The sequence below is a fragment of the Hippopotamus amphibius genome, chromosome 5, assembly GCF_030028045.1.
Source record: "Hippopotamus amphibius kiboko isolate mHipAmp2 chromosome 5, mHipAmp2.hap2, whole genome shotgun sequence".
NCBI lineage: Eukaryota > Metazoa > Chordata > Mammalia > Artiodactyla > Hippopotamidae > Hippopotamus > Hippopotamus amphibius.
This window is the reverse complement of record NC_080190.1, coordinates 165,397,332-165,423,151: the sequence shown is the minus strand read 5'-3', so window position 1 is coordinate 165,423,151 and position 25,820 is coordinate 165,397,332. Positions and strand designations below refer to the sequence as shown.

Below are 25,820 nucleotides of genomic sequence, written 5' to 3'. Positions count from 1 at the left end.
CCTATATAGGGAAGAGCCAATGTCATAGCCCAGGGGAATGGATGGTGATATTAGTGGAGGCAAAGCAGAGGAGGAGAGGAGGACTCGTCTTCAGGAGGAGCACGGGGTCTGCAGCCTGAGGACTGGTATCAGAAGTACCAAGGTGAGTCTTCACCTAAAAAGAGCCTTCTTCTCAAAGGGGCCATGCCTGGACATCCAGAAGTGGGTCCTGTACTTTACATGGTGGGACCAGCCTTGTATATAGCTCTAAGGACCACTAACTAAGCGTCTACAGAGAGTAGAACGTGTCCACAAGATAATTATCAAGATGGCAAAGACACTCAGAAGTCTGCCATCAGAGGCTAGGTTTAAAGAGCATGATTCCAAACCAGAGAAGGGTTTGGGGTAGGCGTGGAGAGTTGGCCTCCAATATTTGAAGAGCCACTTGTGAGTGGAAGGTAGTGTTGTGTATGTTTGCATAGGAGAGAAGCAAGACAACTGGGTAGAATTTATAGGGAGACAGGTGTCCACTCCTTAGGGGAATGACTTGGGAGGTTCTTGGGGCTGAGGCCAATGGTGGGGCTTTTTATGCGAATTTTGCAGGAACTGCAGGAATCAGATGAACTAGAGGAGTTATGAATGTGAGTATGGGAACCTGTGCTCTGTATGTGATGAAAAAAGGGAGGTCATGGTCAGCTGGCCAGAGGAGCAGATAAGGTACCACTGGGCACCCATCCTGCGTGTCACGCTACAGGATACGGTCAAGAATGTGAGTTTTGATGCGAGACGAACAGCAGTGCTAGTTCTACCACTTAGAAGCCATGTGGCCTGGGAAATTTATGTAGCCTTTGTTAAAAGATAATTTTTTTAAAAAAGTAAACTCATGACTCATACATATATAAAACAAATATAAATTAAAGATTTTCTTTAATTCATCAACTAATGAAGGAACCAGGCAAGTGTTACAGAAGGTTCAAAAGGGAGAAAACAGACACATTCATAGATCAGGAATATTGAAATAAATGGACCAATGAGGCAACACTGATTTTTTCACAAGAGGAGAGGGAAAGGAATCAATCGAACCTATACTAGACAGGTAAGAATTTGCATGTTAAAGACAGGGATTTGTTGGCTTTGCCATTTCTTACTTACAATTTACAATTATAAAGCAGCTCAAAGACAGTGAAAGACTAAAGTCCCTAAGAACAATGAAAGACTTAAGATAAGCTGGAAGGATGTGATCTAAACAATGAAGTGTTTCCTTACACCTTTTAGCGTCTCTGTTTGCCCATCTTGAAAATGGCAGAGATTGTATATCAGTAGTTTGCTCCGAGGATTAAAGAAAATGGTGCATGCCTTGCGTTTTGACCAATGGCTGGCACAGGGCAAGATTTTAACGAGGGGCCCGGCAGGCACGATGGTTGGATGCAAGACACACCGTGATAGGAGCCATAAGGCAGGTCTGTGCAGAGTGCTTTGGGGGCCCAGAGGAAGGTACCGTGATCTCTGATGGGGGAGTCTGTGCAGCGGTGGCTTCTGCGCCGGCTCTTGATGGTAATTCACACGGAGCCGTCGTGAGCCAAGCCATTTTAGTGGATTGTCTTATTCAATTTTCACAACTACCCATAAGGTAAATATAATTTCCCCATTTTACAGATGATAGTGGGATAGTGTGGTGGACAGACTTTAAAGTGGACCTCATGATCCACTCTACTGATATACATAACAACATAAAAGCTTAGCACTGTTTTGCTAGAGTTCCCCCCCACTCCTATCCCACCTTACTCTCTCCCTTGCTGTCTCCCTCCCTCCCTCCTCTCTCCATTTCTGGCTTTAAAAAAGCAAGTTGCCATGAATCCCTTTGGTCACAGAGGGAACTTGGACACAGGTTCATCCCCAGTCAAGCCTCTGATGAGAGCCCAGCCCTAGCTGACGTTTTGATTGCAGCCTTAAGCAGAAGACCTAGATAAGCTGCACCCTGACTTTTGACCCACAGATACTGTGAGATGATAAATGTGTGTTGTCTTAAACTGCTAAACTTGTGACAGTTTGTTACATGGCATAGAAAATTCATGTGAGGATAGAGACATCAAGTCACTTGCCCAGTGCCTCTCACTAAAAAGTGTTAGAGCTGTGATTCAGACACCATTCCTTCTGACTGCACAGACACAGCCCTGCCCAAGGCAGACACCCACTGCAAGCTCATGTGCTTCTTTGACTACTGACCAGCAAGAGACAGGATTCAAATCCATACAGTTCCACTCCAGAACCCACAGTGTTAGGTGGTGATGTATTCTATCCAGAGAGTGGCTTTCAACCCTGACCTCACATTATTATCACGTAGGGAAAGTTTAAAAACTAGATCAGCATTGGCCTCACCCAGAGCAATTAAACTAGGAGATTCCTGGGCTCGGGGTAGCCCATGGTGTTTTGTTTTTTAAGTTCCACAGCAATTTTAATTCACAGCTAGCTTTACAGACCACTGTTCCTGGGCACAAGGATGCTCAGGAAATCCATGTCGTCATTATGTTTGGGGAGAAGCCCTTTGCTAAAAGATAATTTTCAGGAAAAGGTGAGGTCATGACTGGCATAATTTTCCATTGAAACAGAAACATTTTTTTCTATACCCAGCTCTTCTTGCCTAAGAAGGGGAAAGCCCCATTCAGCTTGTACTTGGCTAGTACCAGGCGTCTTCCCCAAGTGTTCTGACAAATGCTGCTAGACAGGAAGAAGAAAAGACACAGAGGAGTGGTGCGAGGTCAGAGAATGAGGAGGACAACTTCTGGAGAGGTCAGTGAGTTATGATGAATGAGACAGACGAGAGCCAATGAATATGAAACCTGCTGCTGATTATCCTCCACGAAGATGGGGCCTGATAGAATTACTCCCAGTGTGTCTAAAAGTCAGAACACCCACAAGTGGCCCACCACTCTTTCCACACAGGTAGATAGTTCCCATGGTTCCCAAGAAAGGACCTATCTATTTCCTGCTCATCACCTTTCCCCTGTAACTGAACCCCAAGGGCCTGTTATAAGCCATACTCTGCCCCGGCTGCCTCCTCTCCAGTGGCCTGAAGCCCAGAACACTCCCTGCTGCCCCTGCTGATGCAAATAAGAATCACAAATCTGTAAGATCCAGAAGTTGTCTTCGGAGGATGAAATGTAGAATGAACATGAGCTGAAGGCCTGCAGTGTGCCAGAACTCTGCCTGCACATTCTCATTGGTTCTCCCAACCCACCTCTTACAATTGCTCTAAGAGGTCAGTTGGTTAGACCCATTTTGCAGATGAGGAAATTGAGGCTCAGAGTCAACTTGCCCAGGATGGCCCAGGTAGTTGGTGGCAGTCTTAAAATTAGATTTCCTACCCTAGTATTCCTTTTCCTCTCCATCCCTCTCTACTTGCATATCAAAATATATGCAAGTTTTTCATCACTTTCTCAGCCTTCCCCTCAGATAAGTATTGTGATTCAATTTACAAAGTTTGATGCAGATCCTAGGAGTTGGGAGCAGTAGAGCCAGTGAATCCAAGCTTGAGGTTACTGCTAATACCCGTGGCTAGTGAATGGTCTTGCATTTTTCCCTTCAGTGACTGACCGTAGAAATAGGTAAGAGGAAGTGGGTCTCAAAGCCCCAGGATGCTGTGGGGTTTTGAAATTGTAGCTAATAGCTGGTAACCCCTGAGAACTTATTAGGGTGCTCTTTACTCCCCTCTGTCCCCACACCGTGGCACGTACCATGTCCACTTCAATGCCAGGCACTGTCCACTGGAATAATTGATTTCCTGATGATGCTGTAAGTATTTCAAGGGCAGACCTGACTCTTGGATCACCTGGGTTCCTTGTAAACATGTGTTGAATGAAGGACTGAGTAAGTGAATACAAAATCCAGGAGCATTTAAAGAGGAACACGGAGCCCAGAGAAGGAAGGAAATTGTTCAAACAATCAGCCATGATGGCTGTTGTTTCTGCAAGTGCAGCTGAGCAGACAGATGTGTCTCCGTCATGCTAACAGCAGCATAGGGCATGCTCTTTTTTTTTTTTTTTTTTTTTAATCTCTCTCATTTTGGAAACTTGAAGCCACTAAATGTTTCCATTCTAATGAGATGTTCAAAAGGAGAGGGAAAAAGAACCTAGAATAATCAGAGTTTATGTCATGCTGGGGGCGGAAACAGCAGGGGGCCAGATCTTACTTTGTGTCTCTGTGTTCAGCTCTCAGAAGAAACACAGGAGCCATTTGTAGGAAGGTGCTAATGAAATAAAAAAAATATAAGATGTTTACACTTTTTGGTTTGGGTTGGAGAGGACCAATTTTTATCTCTGAATGAGAAAGTCTCCAGGGCCTGGTAAGAAAAGTAAGTAATATGCCAATTACACATTGGCATTTTTCCCACTGTCTTCAGTCAGAAGGCGGATGAAAGGCTGGCTTGGCCACTGTGTAGGTGGGGAAGGTGAATGCCTGCTTGGGGTAATTTCAGAGTTGCTGGGAAGACTTGCTCCCTTTCCTCCTAGAACCTCTGTCCTTCAGGTGGAGGTCCCACAAGAAGTACCTTAATCCTTGAGTGCAAGGCTTTAGCCTCTTTTAAAATGCAAATCCCAGGGGCCATTTTATACCTATTAAACTAGCAAGTCAATTAGCAAACTTTAATAAATAGCCAATGCTGATGAAACTGGGTGACAGTGGGTGCTTGTGTGTTCGTGGGGACGGTGCAAAATGTGTGACCCTTCAGAAAAGCAGTCTGACAGCATGCATCAAGACTCCATTCAGATATTCAAAACCCAGGTATTCTAGAGATTTATTATGAGGAATTGGTTCTAAAGAAGGAAAAACTTCATGCACAAAGGTATTTACCATCATATTACTTATAACAGCACATAATTGGTAGCAGCCTAAACCTGAATATCCAGCCATAAGAGAATGGTTATATATATCCGAGTGCACTGATGTCATAGAATGTAGCTCTTCCATTAAACATGCTTGTTTTGAATATTTTATAGCTAAGTGGAAGAATATTTATGCTTTAATAAGATAAAAATGTAGGCTATACTGTTGAGACAAAGCAAATATTAAAAATTGTGTATGCCTGTGTCCTTGGGCTGCAAAGGGGACAGGAGAAAATGAAAATGGTTGATTTATTAGGCTTAGAATTAAATATGGGGATTCTTTTATTTTGGTTTCCATCATTTGCTTTAGAGTGTCTTCTGTGAATTGAGTGTTTTAAACCAAGAAGACTAGAGGTGCACAGATGAAGGTATCCAATGGTAGGCATGCACAGTGACCAAGAACCAGTAAGCAGAAGGGATGCTTTGGACCTGCAGTAAGAAATGCAGAAGAAAAGGCAGTCAGGGCAGCAGTGGAGGCTGGAAGACTATGGGAACAGAGGTGACTTGGAGGGGAAGGAAAGGGATGCCCTAGAGCACGTGCTTAGACTCTAGGCTCTGGATTTCAAACCCCAGACAAGTCCTTGCAAGAGATCCTTATGCCCAGATGGAAGAGACATGAAGTGGGACTGGAGAGAAAATGCTGGCATCTACTGTGAGCCTTTTAAGACACGACCCTCTCCTTCTGGAAGGAGAGAGAGGTGAAGGGGAACCATGCAGCCTGTTTGGCACTCCTCCTGTCACCTTCTCAACTTCCACCCTCATAGATCCAACCCGGATCTCTTCTATCCTGGTCCTTTTAGGTGTTTATAGAGGCTTCACTACATAGACACGATTGATTAAATCATTGGCCTTTGGCGATGAAACTCAAGCTCTGGCCCCTCTTCCCTCCCCAGAGGTTGGGGAATTGGGACTAGAAGTTGCAACCCTCTAATTGCTTGGTTGCGTCTCCTGGCAACAGCCCCCATGCTGGGGTGCTTTCCAGGTCACCCCATGAACATAACAAAAGACACCTTGATTATGCTCCTTACTAAGGAAATTCCAAGGGTTTTATGAACTCCGTCCGTACCAGAAACTGGGACAAGACCATATACATATTTCTTATGACAAATCCCAGTCTCACAGCATAGTAGGTGCTCTGCAACCGATTGTTAAATCAGGCATCCCCAAGGTTTAGCATCAGTCCGGTGGCAGAGTGGGTGTGTATGGAAGGATGGATTCAGACCTCAAAAATACTACCCGGAGTGTGAAACAAAGAATGTTTTGTTCACAAAGCTGACTGGACTTTTAGTTGAGGCTTATGAATTTTTAATTATGCCTTTTTTTTTTCATGCCCGCTCCCGCAGCAAAGCCGAGTGGGCACCTGCTGTTTCTCTTCTGGTTTTTCAAGGTTCACTTTCCTAATCTCTTGATGGCAAGCACCACCCATCCCCATCCAGCTCTCCAATACAGTGCATCCTGTGACAAGGTCTTGAAGAAATTATGAAAAATTCCATGACAATGGTCTTGGTGAGAGTGGGCCAAGTGGGAATGTAGCTTTGTGTTTTACCCAACCTTCCAGGATCTAATGTCCTAGATGGGCATAAAAGAATACTGCAACTGTTTATTCTGGGGGTGTATGTGCACGTGGGAAGTTCTGTAAGATGATACACTCCTATCAACATGGTTGACAGTTGAGAAAGGGTGAAATGATGCCATTTGCAGCAACATGGACGGACCTAGAGATGATCATACTAAGTGAAGTAAGCCAGACAAAGACAAATATCATAGGATATCGCTTATATGTGGAATCTAAAAAAATGGTATAAGTGAACTTATTTATAAAACGGAAATAGACCCACAGACTTAGAAAGCAAACTTATGGTTACCAAAGGGGAAGAGGTGGGAGGGATAATTTAGGAGTTTGCGATTAACAGATACACACTACTATATATATAAAATAGATAAACAAGGACCTACTGTAACAGGGAAATATACTCAATATTTTGTAAAAACCTATGGGGAAAAGAATCTGAAAAAGAATATATATATGCATATAGATGTAGAGATAGAGATATATAAATAGAGGTATATAACTGAATCACTGTGTCGTGCACCTGAAGCTAACACATTATAAGTCAGCTATGCTTCAATTGAAAAAAAGAAAAAGCAAGTTGACAAAGGAAGTGGGTGGGAGGCTGTACTCCAGACATAGGGAACGGCCAGAAGGGGGTTGAAAGCTACCAGCGTTCATTGGTGCTTACCCTCCGCCTGAACTGGGGTAGCAGCCTCTGGCCCGTGCTGACACTGGCGTTTTATCCGCCTCATTTTAGAAATAAGGAGACTGAGGTTTCCCGAGGCAGGACAAGGAGACCGCGTGCATGTGGCTAGAAATGTGATCCAGAAATCGAACCCAGGTTTTGCCTTCCTCCTAAGACCTTGCTTTTTCTAATAAGCCAAGCTGTCCAGACAACAGGTGGCTCTGTGTGTGTGGAGGCGGGGGAGATGGTGGGTTAGGAGGAAAAGGGTGAGAAAAGATGGGGGCAAAGCGAAAGCCTTTCTGTAGAGTTGAAGTGAGAAGTTGGGAAGGCAGGGAGGGTGAGGAGTGATGGACATGAGGCTGGGGAAAGATTACTCTGGACTTTCCAGGATAGATTGGAGGGGCAGGACTGGAGGGCTGTAGGAGCCGGGTCAGGAGACCACTGGAGTGACCCAAGAGAAAAATGAGATGGCCTTTCTAGGGCATCAGTCACAGAGATGGAGGCAAGTTGTCCAGATGTCTGATATTACGATTTTAGAGGAAGAACGGACATAATTTGCTGAAGGATTAGTATTCCTGGAGGGGGTGGGGCACAGCTGCAGGGTGGGAATGGGGCGTCTCCCTGCATCCTGGTGGAGAGCCGGGGTGGGCCCCTGGCAAACCTTATCTCACTGAGTACTCATCACAACTCCGTGAGCAGCCCTTTGCATCTTCCTTTCTAAATCTTCCAATAAATGAGCCGAGGCTCAGAAAACTGGGGTATCTTGCTGGAAGTCATACGGCTCACAAGAAGGAGAACTCAGATTCAAACCTGGGAGCCTGTTAGGGGCAAGTCCAGGAAGGACGTAAAGCCTGTGGCGCTGGGGAACGTGTATAGGATTCCAGATGCTCACCACTCTGCTAGCTGAGTTGAGTCCCAGGAAGTTTCATTGCATGGAAGTGTGGGAGCTTTAGTTCCTGTGAAATAAAAGATGTGAAATGTGTGGAGATGCAAACAAACTCGGGGGATAAGAGGTCCAATGAAAATAGAAGGTCTTAGGCCAATAAACCACAGACCCACACTAATGCCTGGGCCTGCTGGTGCTGGGACACGGTTCTGCCTCCAGCCCCTCAGGCATCCCCGGAGTCCTGTCATGACCCTTGTCTTGTCCAAGGGTTTGTCCTAAAGGACTTGGCTATGAGGCAGCTTTACCTACCTCTGCTTTGTCAATTCTAAATGCATATTTTTCCCATTTTAATATCTCTAAAAAGAGGATGTGAAATACAATCAGTGGCTGTCATAATTTAATAGGCAGTTTCCCTTTCTTAGTAGTTTATACAATTATAATGGGTCTTACAGTTAATTGTGTCTGAGAGATAATGAAATATAGTGTTTCTTGGTAGAGTTTCCCAAAGATGATATATGTGTGATGAATTCCAAATGTCTTATAATAATGACATTTGCTTCGTGTTATTGAGAAATTACAAATTTCCCAGGCACTGTATTTTATGGAATAATAAAAATAACAGTAATAATAATAATTGCCAACATTTATCAAGCACTAGCTTAAGCATTTTATTATCCCCATTTTAGAATTGGAGACACTGAGGCACATTTAGTCCTCACAACAACTGTGTGAGGTATAATACAGGCATACCTCATTTTATTGTGCTTCAATTTATTACACTTCACAGATGCTGCTGTTTTTACAAATTGAAGGCTTGTGGCAGTCTTGCTTTGAGCAAATCTATAGGTGCCATTTTTTTCAACAGCATTTGCTCACTTCCTGTCTCTGTCACATTTTGGTAATTCTGGCAATATTTCAAACTTTTTCATTATTGTATTTGTTATAACAGAGATCGTTGATCTTTGATGTTACTACCATGATTCACAGGAGGCTCAAATGATAGAATTTTTTAGCAATAAAGTATTTTTTAATTAAGGTACATGCTTAGGTTTTTAGACATAACACTATTGCACACAATAGACTACAGTATAGTGTAAACATAACTTTCATGTGCTTGGGAAACCAAGCAATTCATGTGATCTGCTTTATTGTGGTGGTCTGGAACTGAACCTACAGTATCTCCAAGGGATTGATACATCTGCAATTATCCCCAAAATGAATGAGAGACATTGGAAGGATCAGAGGGGTTGAGATACTTATCCAAAGTCACACAGCAGTAAATAGTGTAGTCAAAATTTAAATTCATTCCATGTCTGATTCCCAGATTTAGGCCCCGAATTATAAATATTTTGTAAATGGGCATGTATGTTGGCAAATTGGAGGGAAAGTACCAATTGCTGAGTGTCTACTTCCTGCCTGTAAGCATCTTATATCTGTTATCTCACTGAATCCCGTTGAGAGGGAGGCACTTCATCCAACTCTATGCATGGGAGCCAGAAGTCCAGTGGTGAGGCTGGCCTTGAGACCCTGACTTGTTCAGCTCCAGGGCCCAGGCTATTCCCTGATGAGAGGTCCCCAGGATACTCCTTCAGGTCATGGAGAAGTTGCCTCACAGCCTAAAGTATCACAGTGGGTGCCGCCTGCAAATATGCTCCTGGGGCAGCGACGGTGCATTCAGACAGAGCTGCTGATTGGTTTAAAAACCGTTAGTGAGCAGACAGGATGCTCAAGAAGAAATGCATGGTAACATGCCATGAAACTCAAATAGATGTTTCCAGAGACAGATTCACCATGAAACCAATAGAACTTAAGCTGCAAGCCCGGTACTATTTTTCATCATAACTTGTATTCTTTTCCCTAAACTTGTATTTCTTTTCTTCCACAAACCTGGGTATGACCCTATTTTATTCCTCTAATCTTTAAATATTCTGGCATCTGCCTCAACCAAGGTGAGTTTAAATCACTGACTTTTAAGTTTTAAATATATTTTTCTGCACTGCATTAGACATGTCAGATATCTTCAGGTGATACCAATTGAGTTCAGTTGCCCTGGGCTCTTAGTGTAAATCAGAAGTTGGGAAACTTTTTCTTAAAAAGCCAAGTAGTAAATATTTTAGGCTTGTGGGCCAGATGGTCTCTGCTGCAACTCCTCAGCTCTGCTGTTGCATCACAAAAGCAGCCACAGACAATATATAAACAAAAGAGTGTGGCTGTGGTATAAGAAAATATATTTACAAAGTTAGGCAGCTGGCTGGATTTGGCCTGAGGGCCGAAGTTTGCTGACCCCTGGTTTAGATGGTCAAAACCTGCACCTGTGTTATACATGCGTGGATCTATAGATAGGTACGGATAGGATATACAAAGAGCAAGATATAGACATAGATCTGTGTATGGTTCCTTGTGAATATGATTTTCTTGTCTCATTTCAAGAACGTGGAAGTTTTTTAAAATAAAATGATTTTTTTCTATATCCTATTAAAACCATTTTTTACTCTGCTCTATAAGCATAAGATGAGAAGGAAAGAAGTAGGAAACTAGCATCTGATGAATGCCTGCTAATTGCCGGGATCCTAGGCAGTTTACATACATCGTTCTCTTTTTATCCACATGACCATCACATGAGGTAGGTGTAGAGGGTCCCTAATTCCACAGTTAATAGAAATCAGTGCATATCTGCTTAAAGGGAATATGCTGAAAATGGGAAGCAAACTTCATACTAAACATTAGTGAATAGGATTTCTCATTAGTACTTAATCACAAAAATATAATTAAAATACAAAAATGTGTTGCTAGTATCTCATAGTTCACAAAATTTAGGTTATAATTGCGCCTATGTTCTAATTTTTACCATGAACAAAGACTCAATTGAGTGTTAATTTGAGGTTATATTTTATTTGCCAAAACTAGATGATAATACAGTATGACTTCACATTTTATTTTCTCAACCATCTGGGGGAAGGATTGTATGGTATTTTTTCACCCTTTGAAGTATCAATTGATCTGTCTTTAATTGTTCCAGTAAGATTGTCACTTGTTAATGGCTTTGCTGTATTTAGAACAGCTCTCTATCATCATATGCTTCAACTTCATGAAATCCTGCATCCTTTGTAAGCTTTGCCTTTTCACTTTGCAGATGCTTCACATTGTTCTATTGGCTGCTGTACCTGATGGGGAAGCAGAGACTGAAGGGCAAGGCCATGATGCCCAGGATATAGGCTGCTGTTAAATTGTCAAGGATGTTTGCATGGAGACCTCATTAGAGAAGTGGCTTTTAGTGATGAGGATTTTTGCTGCCCTGTGCAATCTCTGAGCTACAAAGACTGGGGTAAAGAATAAGATAAGGAAAATCCCTTTTGATTTTTCACTCCTGCATTATAGATGAGAAACTGAGGTTCAGAAAAATAAACCTGCCCCGGGTCATCTGGTTTTTAGGTGGTGAGGCAAGATGCAGATCCTGGTTAACTAGCACTGGTTATCTATTACTGCAAAGCAAGCTACTACAAAACGTAGCAGTTTAACATAACACATGTTTATCTTCTCAGTTTCTGTGGTTCTGGAATCCAGGCATTGCTTACATGGGTGTTTTGCTCAGGGTTTCTCACAAAGCCAACAAAGGTGTCAGCCAGGGCTGGGGTCTCATCTGAAGGCTTCACTGGAGAAGGACTCTCTTCCGGGCTCCCTGTTGTAGTTATTGGAAGAATTTCGTTCCTTGAAGGTTCTTGGACTGAAGGTCTTGGTTCCTTGCTGGCCATTGGCTGAAGGCCACGTTGAGTTCCATCCCAGGTGGGCCTCTCCAAGATGGTGGCATGAACAACTTGCTTCATCAAAGCCAGCAAGAGAGGGAGTTCCCTGGTGGTCTAGTGGTCAGGATTCGGTGCTTTCACTGCCGTGGCCTAGGTTCAATCTCTGCTCAGGGAAATTAGATCCCGTAAGCTGTGCAGCTCGGCCCAAAAAAGAAAACAAAAGCAAAAACAAACACACAAACAAAAACCAGCAAGAGAGAGTCTACTAGCAAGATGGCAGTCACAGTCTTTTATAACCTAAACTTTACTGTATTCTGTTGGTTAGAAACTAGCCGTAGGTCCCAGTCACCTTTCAGCAGAGGGAATTAACCACATACGTGAATAGCAGGAGACAAGACTCACTGGGGTCATCTTAAGATCTGCCTGTTATACCAGGTTCCAAAATCTTTACTCTTCTCCTTTTTTGGTACTGGTTACCAGGGGAACATGGCAGATGCTTGCACTACGAAGAAGAAGCTTAAAATATAACCTCACATCACTTTGTAGCACCACTGCCTCGGAACGCTTTTGGATGTTGCCTAAAAATGCTTTGTTGATAACAAGGCTTTGCAGATACCCCAGTTCCTAACACAGTGCCTGACACAGGGGAAGCACACTGCAGAGGATGAACTGAATGCCATTGAATGGGGAGGGGGATTGGGGCCCAGATTGACTTTAACATCTCAGGATATTTCAGGGATATGGCTTGTTCTGGAGGGAAAAAAGAAAACATCCAAAAATGCGCTGTGTCTCTCCACGGACTTGGTTCAGATTCCCTCTGTGTCTGCCACTCAGCATGGCCCAGGTGTGCTGCTGGAGCCAGAAATACAGAGCTTATGGCTCCCGTCTCTAGTCTATAGGGGGAAAGAATGTGACCTGCTAGCACCAGGATAGCATCACCTTTATCAGGAAGTGTCAAATAAAAACCGGGGTACTGGAGAGGGCATGTTGGTGGCACTGTGAATGGGACCATTGTATATTTCAGCTGATGACATTGAGGAGGGGTCAGAGGCATGGAACAGAACTGCTTGGTCTGGAGAAGACTGATAACACTGTCTTCAGACAAAAGGCTCCAAACCACCCACCTCCCTAAAATAAACATGGCCTTCTTTAGGAGGGCTGGATGGATCTGAGCGTACTGACAACAAGGAGCCCTGCAGAAATAGACAAGTGGTGACTCAGACTTGGTGTAGATGGGGCAGTGCGTGGTGGCACTCAGACATCTTCTCGCCAGGGCTTCTTCCAAGTTCTAGTTGGCATCCCCATTCTAAAGAACAATCTCAGCTCTGAAGAAACGGCGAAAAGTTCCATCAGCCACAGAGGACTCAGCCGTAGGCCTGACCCTTCCAAGCTGAAATTCACTCTTGCGGTAGCTAACACGCATTGGCCTCTGTGCTGTGCCAAGCATGGTGTCACATAGCCTACAAGGGTGGCCTCGTGTGCTTCTCACGACAACCCTGAATCAGGAACCGTGGCCATTCCCACTTACAGGTGAGGAAGCAGTCTACTATGTGGTAAGTGCCAGATCTGAGATCTCAACTCCTGAACTCAAGTCGGTGCTTCTCTGAAAAAGCTCTTCCAGGCCCTCCTGCCAGGGTTGTGGGCTGGAGGCCTGAACTCACAACAACTTCCCTGTTGGACCTTTTGAATCATCTCACCCAATCTCCTCATTTCACAGATGTAAACACTGAGGTCTGGGAAGAGGAAAAATCTTCTCCAGCCACCCACAATGAGTGCACAATAGAGCTAGAAGTAGAACTCAAGTGTGTGTAGCTTCTTAAGAACCCCTTGGGCTGGGCCCTGAGATTCTAAGAGGCCTTGGGGCTGACAGAGCAAGAGAGAGCAAGAAAGGCTCTGATACAGTGGGTGTTTTTCCTCTGGGGCGTTTCCGTGGGGGATCAGTAGGAGCCTGGTGTGGTCTGAAGGCTTGTAGCTTCTGCTAGAGAGCAAGGAACAGGGTGGTAACTGAAGATCAGGACATGTGGACTAGCTGTGACCTCAGCACACCTGCCCTGTTAGCGGGGTCACTTCTGCCTGCGCCTGGCTAGGGAGTGCAATTCTACATGTGCCCGTTTAATGGCAGACAGATGGGGATTGTAAGGAGGAGAGTCCAGTGGAGTCAGTGGCCGCCTGCCTTCCTCGGTCTAGGACCTTTGGTGAGCTACAGGCACTCGAAAGATGCCTACCGGGACCAGTAGCCAGCTGGGGTCTCGGGGAACCTGGAGATGGAACTGAGCTTTTCTCCCCCAAACTGGAGTCCAGAGGAGAGAGCCTCAGCCTTCCCTCTCTCCGGTCGGCTCTGCCCTGGCCCCGTTGCCTGCAGAATCTCACTCAAGTCCCGGTGGCCGCTCTCAGCACAGGGTCTGGTCCCAGCAGGGCTGCCCCCTTCTTCCTCTGATGACCCCGCTGCTGGAGCCTGGAGGCTGTGTTCCTCATCTGTAAAATGGGGACACAAATATAACGGTGACAGCGCCCCTGCCTGGCCTTGTTGGTGTCTGGAGTAAAGGAGAAAATGATGTGCCCAAAAAAGGACCGAGTAAATGCTGGAGTTTCCACCCTCTTGGGCTCACTTTGAATGAAGCCTATGAGAGGATATTTGGCTGTAAAAGCTCGTCCTGATTTCCAGTGGGTCTGGCTTTGTTCCCATAAAGGGCGGCCACGCTCAAGTGAGAAGAGGCAGGTAGGAGATAAGGGCATGTCAAGACCCTTGACCTTAACTGGCCTCATTTACAAAGACAGCCGGGACCCTGCAGACAGAAAGGCAGCTGTTGACTCTCCCCAAGACTCCAGCAAGTCCCATGGGGGAGAGAGAAGTGCTGGGTGAGGAACAGGGGAAGGAGGGGCAGAGAGGAGAGGAAAAGAATTCAGGGAAGGGAGGGCAGTTAGAGAAAAATGGGGTGAAGGAAACAGTCAAGGCTGCAGAGAAGGAAACCACAGTGACAGAGGAAGTAAAACAGTAATTGGTGAGGCATGGAGAGAGAGAGAAAGACAAGATGAGAAGGCGAGACCTGTCTAGCCACACCTATCTGGCTTCCATCCGTGAGACTGAGAATTTGGTCCTTCTGTTGAAATCAAGTTCATATCTTAAGAGTAAACTGAACTGTGCACGAGACCAAAGAGTGTTTCCCCTTCTCAAGTGCAGGACGGCTTCCTTGATGCTTTTCGCTTTATAAATTAATGATTGTTTTCAAATCTGAGCAAGTAAATTCCCCAGGTTGCCAGTGCTTTTAACTCCTGGAGATGCCAGGAAATACCAAGTTCCGCTGGGTATTTGCTGCCCCCTGCTGGCTAAAGCCTGGCCCTGCAGGCCCCCTGCAGATGGGAACCAGATTGAAACTGCGTATTGGTGACAGGTTAAGGTTGCGTTATCCCCTTACCTGGCTCTGAAATCACAATTAGAGCTGAAAGGAACATAAGTCTCTAGCCCCAACCTCTCCCCTAAGCTTTAGACTTGAATTTCAATATTCAGCCTGCTGAATATTTCCACTTGGACCTCAAATAGCAGGTTCACAGCATAGTTTATCTTTGCCGTCTTGCGGGCACCAATGTACATACTACTGAAGTCTGTGAACAGCACACTGTCCACCCTGTCACCCATGCCCAATACCCTCCAGATGCTCCTGCAGTTCGGCCTCCATTAGTCACAAGTCCTGCTGAAGCTTCGGAAGGATTCTGTCTCATGAGACCCTTGTCATCTCTGCAGGTCAGTCCATGACAACAGCTTCCTGACTGCTGTCCTGTCAGAGAGCAGCCTTTATAGATATAGATGATACAGATGTGGAGATTGATGATGATGTAGATACAGATATAGATGACATGGATGTGGATATAGAAATAGATATAGATGATACAGATATGGATAAGGATATACCTACAGATGTAGTAGATATAGATCTTCTGCAGAATAAAGTCCAAACTCTCACTTGGACCACAAAGTCCAATAAAACTGTTCACACCCTAGTCCAGCTTGTCCCTCCAGGCCCATCCTATATCCCTTGCCTTATATTCCAACCACAGGGCAATTTCTCATCTCTGAGATTGTTGTTATCCATTCTCTAAACACTTCTGGGTTCTTCTTAAGTGCCAGGCTTTGGGATAGTCCCTGGGATACAGAGAAGAACAAGGTAATCCACCCTCAAGGAGTGGCCTCATAGCAGCCCAGACATCGTCTGAAGAGTGGAGGGTGGGGGGGTTCCCCTGCTCTATAAAAACTGGATGCACTTGGCACAGATTCCCTTTCCACACCCTTAGCTTTCTGTTCCTGCATAACAAATTGCCATTAACTTAGTGGCTTATCACAACACCAGTGAATCATCTCACAGTTTCCATGAGTTAAGAGTCTGGGCATGTCTTAACTGGGCCCTCCCTGTGGGGTCTCACAAAGCAGCAGTCAAGGAGTGGGCTGGGCTGCGCTCCCTTCTGGAGCTTGGGAGTTCTCCTCCAAGCTCACATGACTGTTGGTCCTTGCGCTTGTAGACTGAGGTCCTGCTTTCGAGCTGGTTGGCAGGTTTCATGCAGGGCTGCTTTCCGGTCCTAGAAGCCACCACAGTTTCTTGCCCTGTGACCCTCATAGACTTTGCCCAACGTGGCCGCTCACTTCAAGTCCAGCAGGAGATTCTTACTCCATTCGGCTAAGATGGAGTCTTATCTAAAGTAATGTAATCACAGATGAATCTATCCCTTGCCTTTGCATAATGAAACCTAATCAAGGGCATGACATCCCATCACCTATGCCATAATCACTTGTTAGAATCAAGTCAAAGGTTCATCCTGCACTCAAGGGTGGGGATTATTCAAGGGCATGGCTCTGTTGGTGTCATGTTACAGCATGGTCACAATGCACACACCTTGTAGACTCTTCCCAAGTTTCACATACATCCCAAGTACAGGAATGTGGGTTGAGTCCCAGAATCTTGTTCCTCCTCAATTAGTTTAGCTTGGGACACCAGGCTTTCCCTTCTCCCCACACATATCCCTACCCAAGCCATGGGTTCCAGCTCCATGTTCAATGCCAGGTAGAGATAAAGCCACTCCATAAGGCCATGGCTGATGGTTGCCTTTGCAGGACCATGAACTTATAGTTTTAGCCAGTCTTGTTCCTAACTACCCTTCAATATGTGGCCATATCCTCTCCTCTGTGTCATTCCCAGCCCTTAAGACCAACTCCCATCTCCAATTTCTGGCTCCTTTTTTTTGCTGAGAGGTTTAGCAGTCTCGTGCCTTTCAGGTTGCAACTTCCATCTCAGCTGGGTCAGTAAAATATTTCACTAGACAAAGGCAGTTGCTGCCCTAGGATGAATTCTCAGGTTGGGTGTTGATAGTGTGCTTTATTTATGACACAATGCACACACACAATTACAAAATGATAGTGGATTATGATTGGTACTGGAATAGAAATATCTCAGGGTGCTCTGTGATCCCAAGGGAGGGATCACCTGAGGAGTCCTGCAGGCAGCAGCTAGCAGGCTCTGGAGGCCAGACATGACCGGCACTGTCAAGGTGACAGGAGGAAGGTGAAGGGGCATGTGGGGGGAGTGAGCAGTGAAGAGCAGCACTGAGATACACAGAATGCTGTGATTCAGTAGAGCTGGTCTGGGAGTGGGGAAGCAAGAGGAAGGCCAGATCATAAAAGGCTCATACCCCTTGCTAAAGGAGAAGATTGAATGCGGTTTTGTGTCTGTGAACTTCTTTACTCTCTGCACATGCATGTGTTGTTCACAGTGCCTCAGGGTCCATATTCCAGGTCAACACACATAAAATGAGGAATGTCCTGAATAAACTGGGACATATGGTCAGGCTAGCTAAGCCTCAGATAGCCTTCCAACCCTTTGGCCGCAACACTGTTTCCAGTGTTGTATTCCCAAAGCATGTAGTGGACACTCAGGTCATAACTTCAGCCACACTCTTGTGTGATTATTTGTCCTCTGTTTCCCCCACTGGACCAAGAGGTCCTTGAAAATGACAGCTAGGTTTTTTATTCATGTTTGTATCCTTAAAACCAGTTCTATGCTTGGGACAGAAAAGACACTGGATATATAGATGTTAAACCACAATAAAATAATAGCTAACATTTAACGAAGGCTAACTATCCCCCAGGCACTCTTTTAGACCCCTGACATGGCTTTTAGCATTGAAAAACTGACGACCTTAGCACTTTTACTGGATTTATTTTACAGATGAGAAAAATCAAGATGCAGAGAGGTTATGTTAACTTGCCTAAGATGACACAGTGTTAAGAGGAGGAAGAGGATTCTAATCTAGGTCTTATATCCAGGATCTCTGAATGAATAACATAAAGGCTTGAGGCAGCTGGAGTGTGGACTTGCAGCGTCGTCTAAGAGCACGTTTCCCAGAGCCTGTCCAGCCAGTGATGCGTGTGTGTCTGGGCGAGCACCAGGTGTCATTGCTTGATCTTAAACAGTGGATTGAATGACTCTCCATCCACTATCTCCTGTGGTCCTCACAATAGCTGTGATCTCTAGGCAGGTTCGTTATTCCCGTTTTATGGACGTGATCACTGGGGTTCCCAGAGTCAGTGAGCATCTCAAGATCACATACCAGAGCCTCTTTCTAGTCCATACCTCTGAACTCCAAACTCTGGTCTTTTTTTACTGACCACACAGTTATCCTGATGGTAATGATCCCTTTTGGTGAACTTGTTCATTGCTAAAATGGGAGCACTCATATTTACCTTGAGAGTTGGTTGTGAGGGTAAATGAGCTGATAGATGTGAAGTGGTGGGTGGCAAGTACTCACTAAAGAGTGGTGGTGGGTGCTGATGCTGTTAAGATCAGCAGCAGCAGCAGCAGCAGCATCACCTGAGAAGGTTTGGGATGCAGAGTAGGCAGATTCCAGACATGGACCAGGAGTCATGAATTTAAAGTTTCCAAACCTCCTTACATCATGGTCCTCACCATCACAACATGAGATCACTTCCTATTCATGTGGACTGTGAGCTCAGGGGGACGGATCCAGCGAATTCATCATTGAATTTCAGCTCTGTGTCCCCCAGTGCCTGCCATATAAATATTGGATGGATGGATGGATGGATGGATGGATGGATGGATGGATGGATGCATAAGTGGGTACCCAGTTATGCAAACAAACCACAAAAGCGTGGATTGGAAACTAGCAGGGCTCAGAGCCAGAATACATAGAGCAGGAGAGCTTGGAGTATGTGATACCAAGCGTCCCGCATGGACCCTCTCTTGTAATTTCCCTCTTACATACCCAGGGAACCTGGTGCTGACCATTGAGCCAAAGACTCTCCAGCAAGAGGGAAGGAGAATGCTTTTTCTTTGCTGAAACAGTGAAGCGCACACACACACACACACATACACACAGAGTCCCTCACTGCCACCCCCCTGACACACACATATTGGGAGTTTATAAATATAATAATCTCAAAGGATTGTTTGCAGTTAGCTTCTGCCTGAGGCAGGGACACGAACCAGATGAGCTCAGTGACTTTTCAGTGAACAGCATTGTGCATCACAGTGACTTGTATTTTTTCTAGCATGAAGCACACTTAGTAACTGCAAAAACAACTCTGAAGGCCCCCAGATTGAAAGAGGTTGTTTCCTTCAGTAACTATTGACTGTAAAAAAAACAAAACAAACAAACAAAAACCGATAATACGACATAATGACGGAAGCCTTTGCTGAATTTATCAACCTTCGAATGAATTTGTCTTTATTCTAAGACTGTTTTCATATATTTGAAAATCATAGTCCTATATGTGCAGGGCACATTATTCACATGTTCATATTCCCATTGATTTACCAGAGCTTGCAGTGGCTTTGGTTTCTCAAGGCATCTGCAGCCCTCCAGGCCTGGGACCAGATGATCTAATTCAAATTCTCACGGTTTCCGCTAATTAGCTGGTAAAGTAAAAGTTATGTATATTGCTTCACCTCTCTCAGCCCTGTTTTCTTTAGCTGGAGCAAGAATTCTTACCTGCCTTACAGGTGTGTTATGAGGTTAAATGGGATAACGGGTAAAGCACGCACCCACGTCGGAAGGATGCTATAGCTTCCCCCCCGCTGACAGCTTCCCAAGTCTAGCCTCGGCGCAATCCAGGCCTAGACTTAGTTTCCTTCTTCCTTCCCCTCTAGGTTTCTCATTGTCCTGGGGTGCTTGATTCTGGCCGTCCTGACCACCTTCAGGGAGTACGAGACCGTTTCGGGAGACTGGCTTCTGCTGCTGGTGAGATGCTCACCTCCCGTGGTGCTGTGCTTCTGGGGTAGACACACTGGTGAGGCCTCCAACGATGAAGACAAGGAGGCCCTGGGCTGCAATTCTCCCCAACTGGTTTTGGCTTCCTGGGGTCTCTGGCCTAGTCCAGGCCCCAGAGAAAGCATTGGTGGATCAGTTGATGAGGTCTGCCGCGGGCACGGGTGGAGCGGGGAATGGCACTCGTTAGTCCAGATTAGAGAAAAGGGGACATGAACAAGACCAAAGCAAAAACCAATACCTATTGGTTAAATGAAGAAATACAGCTTCCCAACCCTCTAACAGGTAACACAAAGGCACGTTTCGTTCCAAACCCTGCCTTTGTTTTTCCTCCCTAAACCCTGAGGATCTCTTCCTCCAAGGCCAAGTACCAAATCCCATTTCTACATGAAAACTCTAAGTCCTCTCTCCTGGGCTTCTGCCTGTTTTTGCTCTCCAGTCTCTATCCCGTAGGGCGGTGGAGAGAGTGTACAGTTAGAATTCTCGGACAGGGACTTCCCTGGTGATACAGTGGTTAAGAATCTGCCTGCCAATTCAGGGGACACGGGTTCGAGGCCTGGTCCAGGAAGATCCCACATGCCATCCCGTGCTTCACAAGAGAAGCCACCGCAATGAAAAGCCCGCATACTTCAACGAAGAGTAGCCTCCGCATGCGTGGCAACTAGAGAAAGCCCGCATGCAGCAACAAAGACCCAATGCAGCCAAAAATAATTAAAAAAAAAAAAAAATTCTTGGACAAGTTACCTAACACCCCTGACTCAGTTTCCTCCCATCCTCACCTAAAATATGTAAACATGTCAGGTGAGGAGCCCATGCTGACAGGCTGGATGCAGCCTCCGCGCCCAGCCAGGAGCAGCCTCCCAGGAAGGGCTGGTTCCTTCTGCAGCCCCAGACAGCACTGGCCACCTGGCCCTTTGCACGACCACACCCTGCTGGATTAGGACCAGCCCATCTCTTTCGAGTGAGGCCCCGCCCTCTGCACAGGGAAGGGATGCCAGCCCCCAGTTAGGGTTTACAAAACAGCAGAACCTTTGCCTCCCACAGAGCTAAGCATGCCTTTAGCGGTGCTGAAATCAGCAGGTTCCTTCTGAGGGCAGGTTTATATGTCTACAGGGTGGGTCTGGAGCTGAGACCTGAGCAGGTGACTCCAGGGAAGCCATGCAGTTCCAGGAACTAAGTTTCAAGGATTGCTGCAACTCCCCAAGGGCCCCAAGGAGGTCACCAAACAGAGGGGGCAGAGATGTCTCTGTCTGATCAATGAGGAAGGCACGGGAGGGAGGGAGCAGACCTGGTGACCTGGGAGTCAGCGTAGCATGGTCCTGACGGGCGCCGGCTCTGAGCCTGATCACCTGCCTGGGATTCCTTCTTTGCCACTTTTGGCTTTGGGACCATTATTCAGCTACTCCTTGCCTGGCCTTGGTTTTCAATATACAAGATGAGGGTGATGTCATAAAATACTTCTGGTGGTGTCTGGCCAAGGCGCTGTGCTTAGTAACCACTGGCCACAGTTAGCAATACCAGGTCAGACACGGGGTGGACAATTTCACTGATTCCTCTCCTTTCAAGCCAACTGAACTTCTTAGGGGCTTTTAGTACATCAAAGGGATTTTTTTAAACTATCCATTAGAACCAAACCATAGAAAAAAGGCTTAATGTCAGGGACAGTTCACACCTCAGAATGAAGACAGGAACTGTCCCAAACTGAATGGAGGTGATCAGCCTGTTCTACCCCCTCCACCACCAAAACTGCAGCAACAGAAATGCAGCTTTTCAGAACTTCAGAACAGAAACCGCCAGTTCTGGACAACTGGGTCCCGGTTAATCAGTGTCTCTCCATATGTTCTTCCACACAGGAAACATTTGCTATTTTCATCTTCGGAGCTGAGTTTGCTTTGAGGATCTGGGCTGCCGGATGTTGCTGCCGATATAAAGGCTGGCGCGGACGACTGAAGTTTGCCAGGAAGCCCTTGTGCATGTTGGGTAAGCCCTGACCCCGAGCCCCGGGGTACCTCATCCCCTTCTTTTGGAGCATTATTCCTCTGAGGCAATTTTAAGCAGACACTATTCTTCTGGGAAACCGTGCAGCACCGTGGGGGCCTCTCCCGCTCCCTTCAATCCCCCGGCAGCTGCTGAGTTCCTGCCCCCGTGGCTTCTCTTCATACTGAGTCCTCAGGGCAGGGGTTCTTAACGGGGGTAGGGGGCACTCTTGGCATCTGGGTTATGAAAGAGCCAGCTCATCGCAGGATGTGAAGCAGCCCCAGTCCCTGGACTAGTCGCACCCCAGTCACTGTGACAGCCGCAATTGCCCGTGCAGCTCCAGACGGGCTGCGGTGGGGGTGGGAGGCGTGGCACTGTTGCTGGTTGAGATCTACCTCTGTAGGACCACACGATGCCCATGTAACAGAGGTGGGAACTGAGGCTCACGGTCATTTTCCAGTCACACAGGGAGTCAGCAGCAGAGTCCATCCTAACACCCAGGTCTGGAAAATCTAGCACCTGTGCCTGCCCTCGCCACCGCGTTGCTGTGTCCTGACCCACCTTGCTTTGGGGAGGTGTCACGGAGACCTCTCCATCCGGGTGCAGGCATTTTGATAGAGAAGGTGGAAGCTCTCACACACCCCTGTTGGTGCAGGATAGACTCCCCCATGTTCCCATCTGAAGATCCTACTAAAATCATACAGGACGAAATCTGCCTGCAGTGTTCGTTAGGCGTCTTGGAACTTTGAATTCGTAGGGATGGTTAAAGTCAGAGGATAATAGAATGTCAGGGCTGGAAGGGACCTTCAGAAGCATTCGGTTGAACATGTCCTCCTGTCTCATGCTCCAGCCCCCTTCGCAGCAGCCTTTAAGTAGTCCCCCAGACTCTACTTGCATACCTCCAGTCCCAAGGCGCTCACCACCTCTCGAGGGTATTCATTCCATCTTAACTCCTCTGACTGTCTTCAGATATTTGAGTTCAGCCATCCTATTCCTCGTCTCCACTCCAGCAGAGTCTCCTTCCATCAGGAAAAATGTGCTTAGCAGCTTCAAATCCATCTTACCTCCCATCTTCTCAGCATCATAGACCCTCTCTTCTGAGCTGCTGCTTATTCCTCACTGCCCTTTTGAAAAGTGACCCCCGGGACTGGACACAGCCCTGTGGGTACAAATGGCCACCCCAGGGAAGAAGAGCTGGACACCTCCTCTGTCCTAGGTGCCAAGTTCTCTCTGTGCCCCCTGGGGCTGCGTTGCCGTGTTTACAGGTTGCCTCACACAGAGGACAGCTACCACCCTCACCGTCAGCTGAAGTCTCTCTTCCTTCTTCCCATTTGTTGCTGAGGTTGGAAATCTAGGGTTTTGTTTGTTGCTCAGAATTTTGAATGCAAGTAGGGTGGGTATGTGTTCACACGCATGCAGACATGTGATTTTGGAGGACTTTGTAGTTACTGATTTTTTTCCCACATTTTTTCTCTCTTCCTTTTTCCTCTTTCCCTGTTTGTCCATCTGTGTCTTAGTCCTTTCAAGCTGCTATAACAGTATACCACAGACAGGGTAGCTTATAAACAACAGAAATTTATATCTCACAGTTGTGGAGGCTGGACGTCTGAGATTGGGGTGCCAGCATGGTCAGGTTCTGGTGAGAACCCTCTTCCTAGTTCCTAGATGGCTGTCTTCTTGCTGTGTCCTCGCATGGAGTAAGGCATGAGGGTGCACTCTGGGGTCTCTTTCATAAGGGCACTAATCCCATCCGTGAGGGTGCCACCCTCATGACCTAATCACCTCCCAAAAGCCCACCTCCCAATACCATCACACTGGGGGAGAGGACTCCACAGATGGATCTGAACATTCAGTCCATCACAACCCTCAACTTTCCTTCCCTTCCTCTTCCCTTGTGTTTCTTTCAAGTCTTAAGCTGACTTCTTTTTCTTCTTTGGGGTGACCTATCCAGTGCTGACCGGAAGTCATGTGTGTGTGTGTGTGTGTGTGTGTGTGTGTGTGTGTGTGTGTTGGCAGGGGTGGGGGAGGTACTTTGTGATTGATGGTGCCCAAATTCAGAGGTTCCTGCGGAGTTAGAGGATGTCGTATGGAGTTCACGACACCCTCAGGAACAGGAGGTTCCCCAGGGGACCGTCTCGCTGTTCCAGGATTGTATGGGAGCTCCGGATCACGTGCCCCTGCTGGCCTTCCTGGAGAGATGAGGCTGGGCCTCAGCGTCCACCTTCCACGCTGCTTCTTTTCCGATGGTGCTGCGTTTTCTCTTCTACGCGTCTAACTTCTCCCGTAACATGGCCCTTGTGAGAAATGTTGCTTTTCTCTGTATGTTTGGCGAGAGGATGGTATCCTGTCTGCACACATCCTGGTCTCCTTACTCAAAGCAGCCTCAGACCCTGCCGTTTTGGGTGTGGATGGGCCCCTCTGGGCTGGAATTTGCTGTCCTGTTGGAATGTCATAGACTTAAGTCACATTTGCCCTGCACCTAGGTTTTGTTTTGCCTTTTTGTTCGTTTGTTTGTTTGGCCGCACTGCATGGCTTGTGGGTTCTTAGTTTCCTGACCAGGAATTGAACCTGGGCCCTCGGTTGTGAGAGTGCAAAGTCCTAACCACTGGACCACAAGGGAATTCCCTGTTTTGTCTTTTAGCATCATGATAAATGGGTATCTTTGCATAGATAGACTGAGAAGCCTGGCCAAGGATACAGACATATTGATATCCAGATGTCTGACCCCTAGTTTTTCCCAAAGGTAGGCACATCTGGGAGACACTTGGCAAGGTAGAAAGGGTGCCAGCTTTTTTGGCAAACATACCTGGTGTGGATTAAGGAGCCTAATCCAAGCTGAGCAGCCAGTGCAAACAAAGGTGAGAGAGTGCTGTGGACTCAGCAAACCACACATGCTTCTAGAAGGTTCCCAGGGGCCAGGTCAGAGGGTTTTCAGAAGCTTGGACTTTGCCCAGTGGATAAACATTCCTTCAGGTGTGCTCCTTGGAACCCTGATGATCTTGCAAAACAAAACAAAACAAAACAAAACAAACAAGCAAAAAGGGTTCCATCTTTTGAGAAAGGCTGGACTTCATTGGTAAAATTGAGAGCCACAGGGCATATTAGCATATTAAAGGCTCTGAGAAGTCCTGCAGTAGCAAAACCTGTGTCGACTAAAAAAAAAATGCACAACATGAGAGTTGCAAGTTGAGTTTATTTGGGGCAAAATGAGGACTGCAGCCTAGGACACAACATCCCAGATAGCTTGAGAAACTGTTCCAAAGAGGCAGGGGGGGAAATTAGTATATTTGTAATCTTGGTGAAGAAGAAGTACATGCAATCAAACACATTTTTTTGTAGGGGATTTCTGCTAGTCACGTGGAGCAGACGTCACCATGTAGAGATTCAGTGCTTTTCTAGATATGAGGAGATGCACGGGTTGGGCTCATAAAATCAGCTCCTGAAAACATCTAACTATCTGAAGACCTGTTTGCCCATCCTCCAAAGCACAGAGTGCCTCCTTCCTGGTCTCCACCCTGAATTCCCTTCAGGGGATGCGGAAGGTCAGCAGCTGCAGCAGCACAAAGTGATTTAATTCTTGTAGAGGTAGATGGCAAGTGCCCATGGCAAGTGCCAATTTGTAGTTGATGCCTGTTTAATTGAAATTCTTTTTTCAAATTTACTTGGGATCCCTGATCATGGGATCCTTTTGACTTGCTTAGCCCACTGCAGTAGAGTGGGGAGATAAGAGATCCAGGAGTTGTGGGGAGCAGGGAAGAACGAGATCAGGGCCCTCTTCTTCCATCCTCAGCCATTTAACTTCAGGAGTCAGCTTGGCCCTTTCAGAAGTGCCTCAGCCCCTGGGCCT

General features: G+C 46.3%; 1 protein-coding gene across 1 annotated transcript in view; it reads left to right on the top strand.

Moving 5' to 3' along the window:
* KCNQ3 (potassium voltage-gated channel subfamily Q member 3) overlaps positions 1–25,820 on the top strand; it is a 294,456-nt gene that overhangs the window by 227,398 nt on the left and 41,238 nt on the right. Inside the window, exons 2-3 of the mRNA XM_057735559.1 lie at positions 19,879–19,969; positions 21,850–21,976. Coding sequence (XP_057591542.1) covers positions 19,879–19,969; positions 21,850–21,976 — 218 coding nt within the window. The remainder of the gene's footprint in view (positions 1–19,878; positions 19,970–21,849; positions 21,977–25,820) is intronic.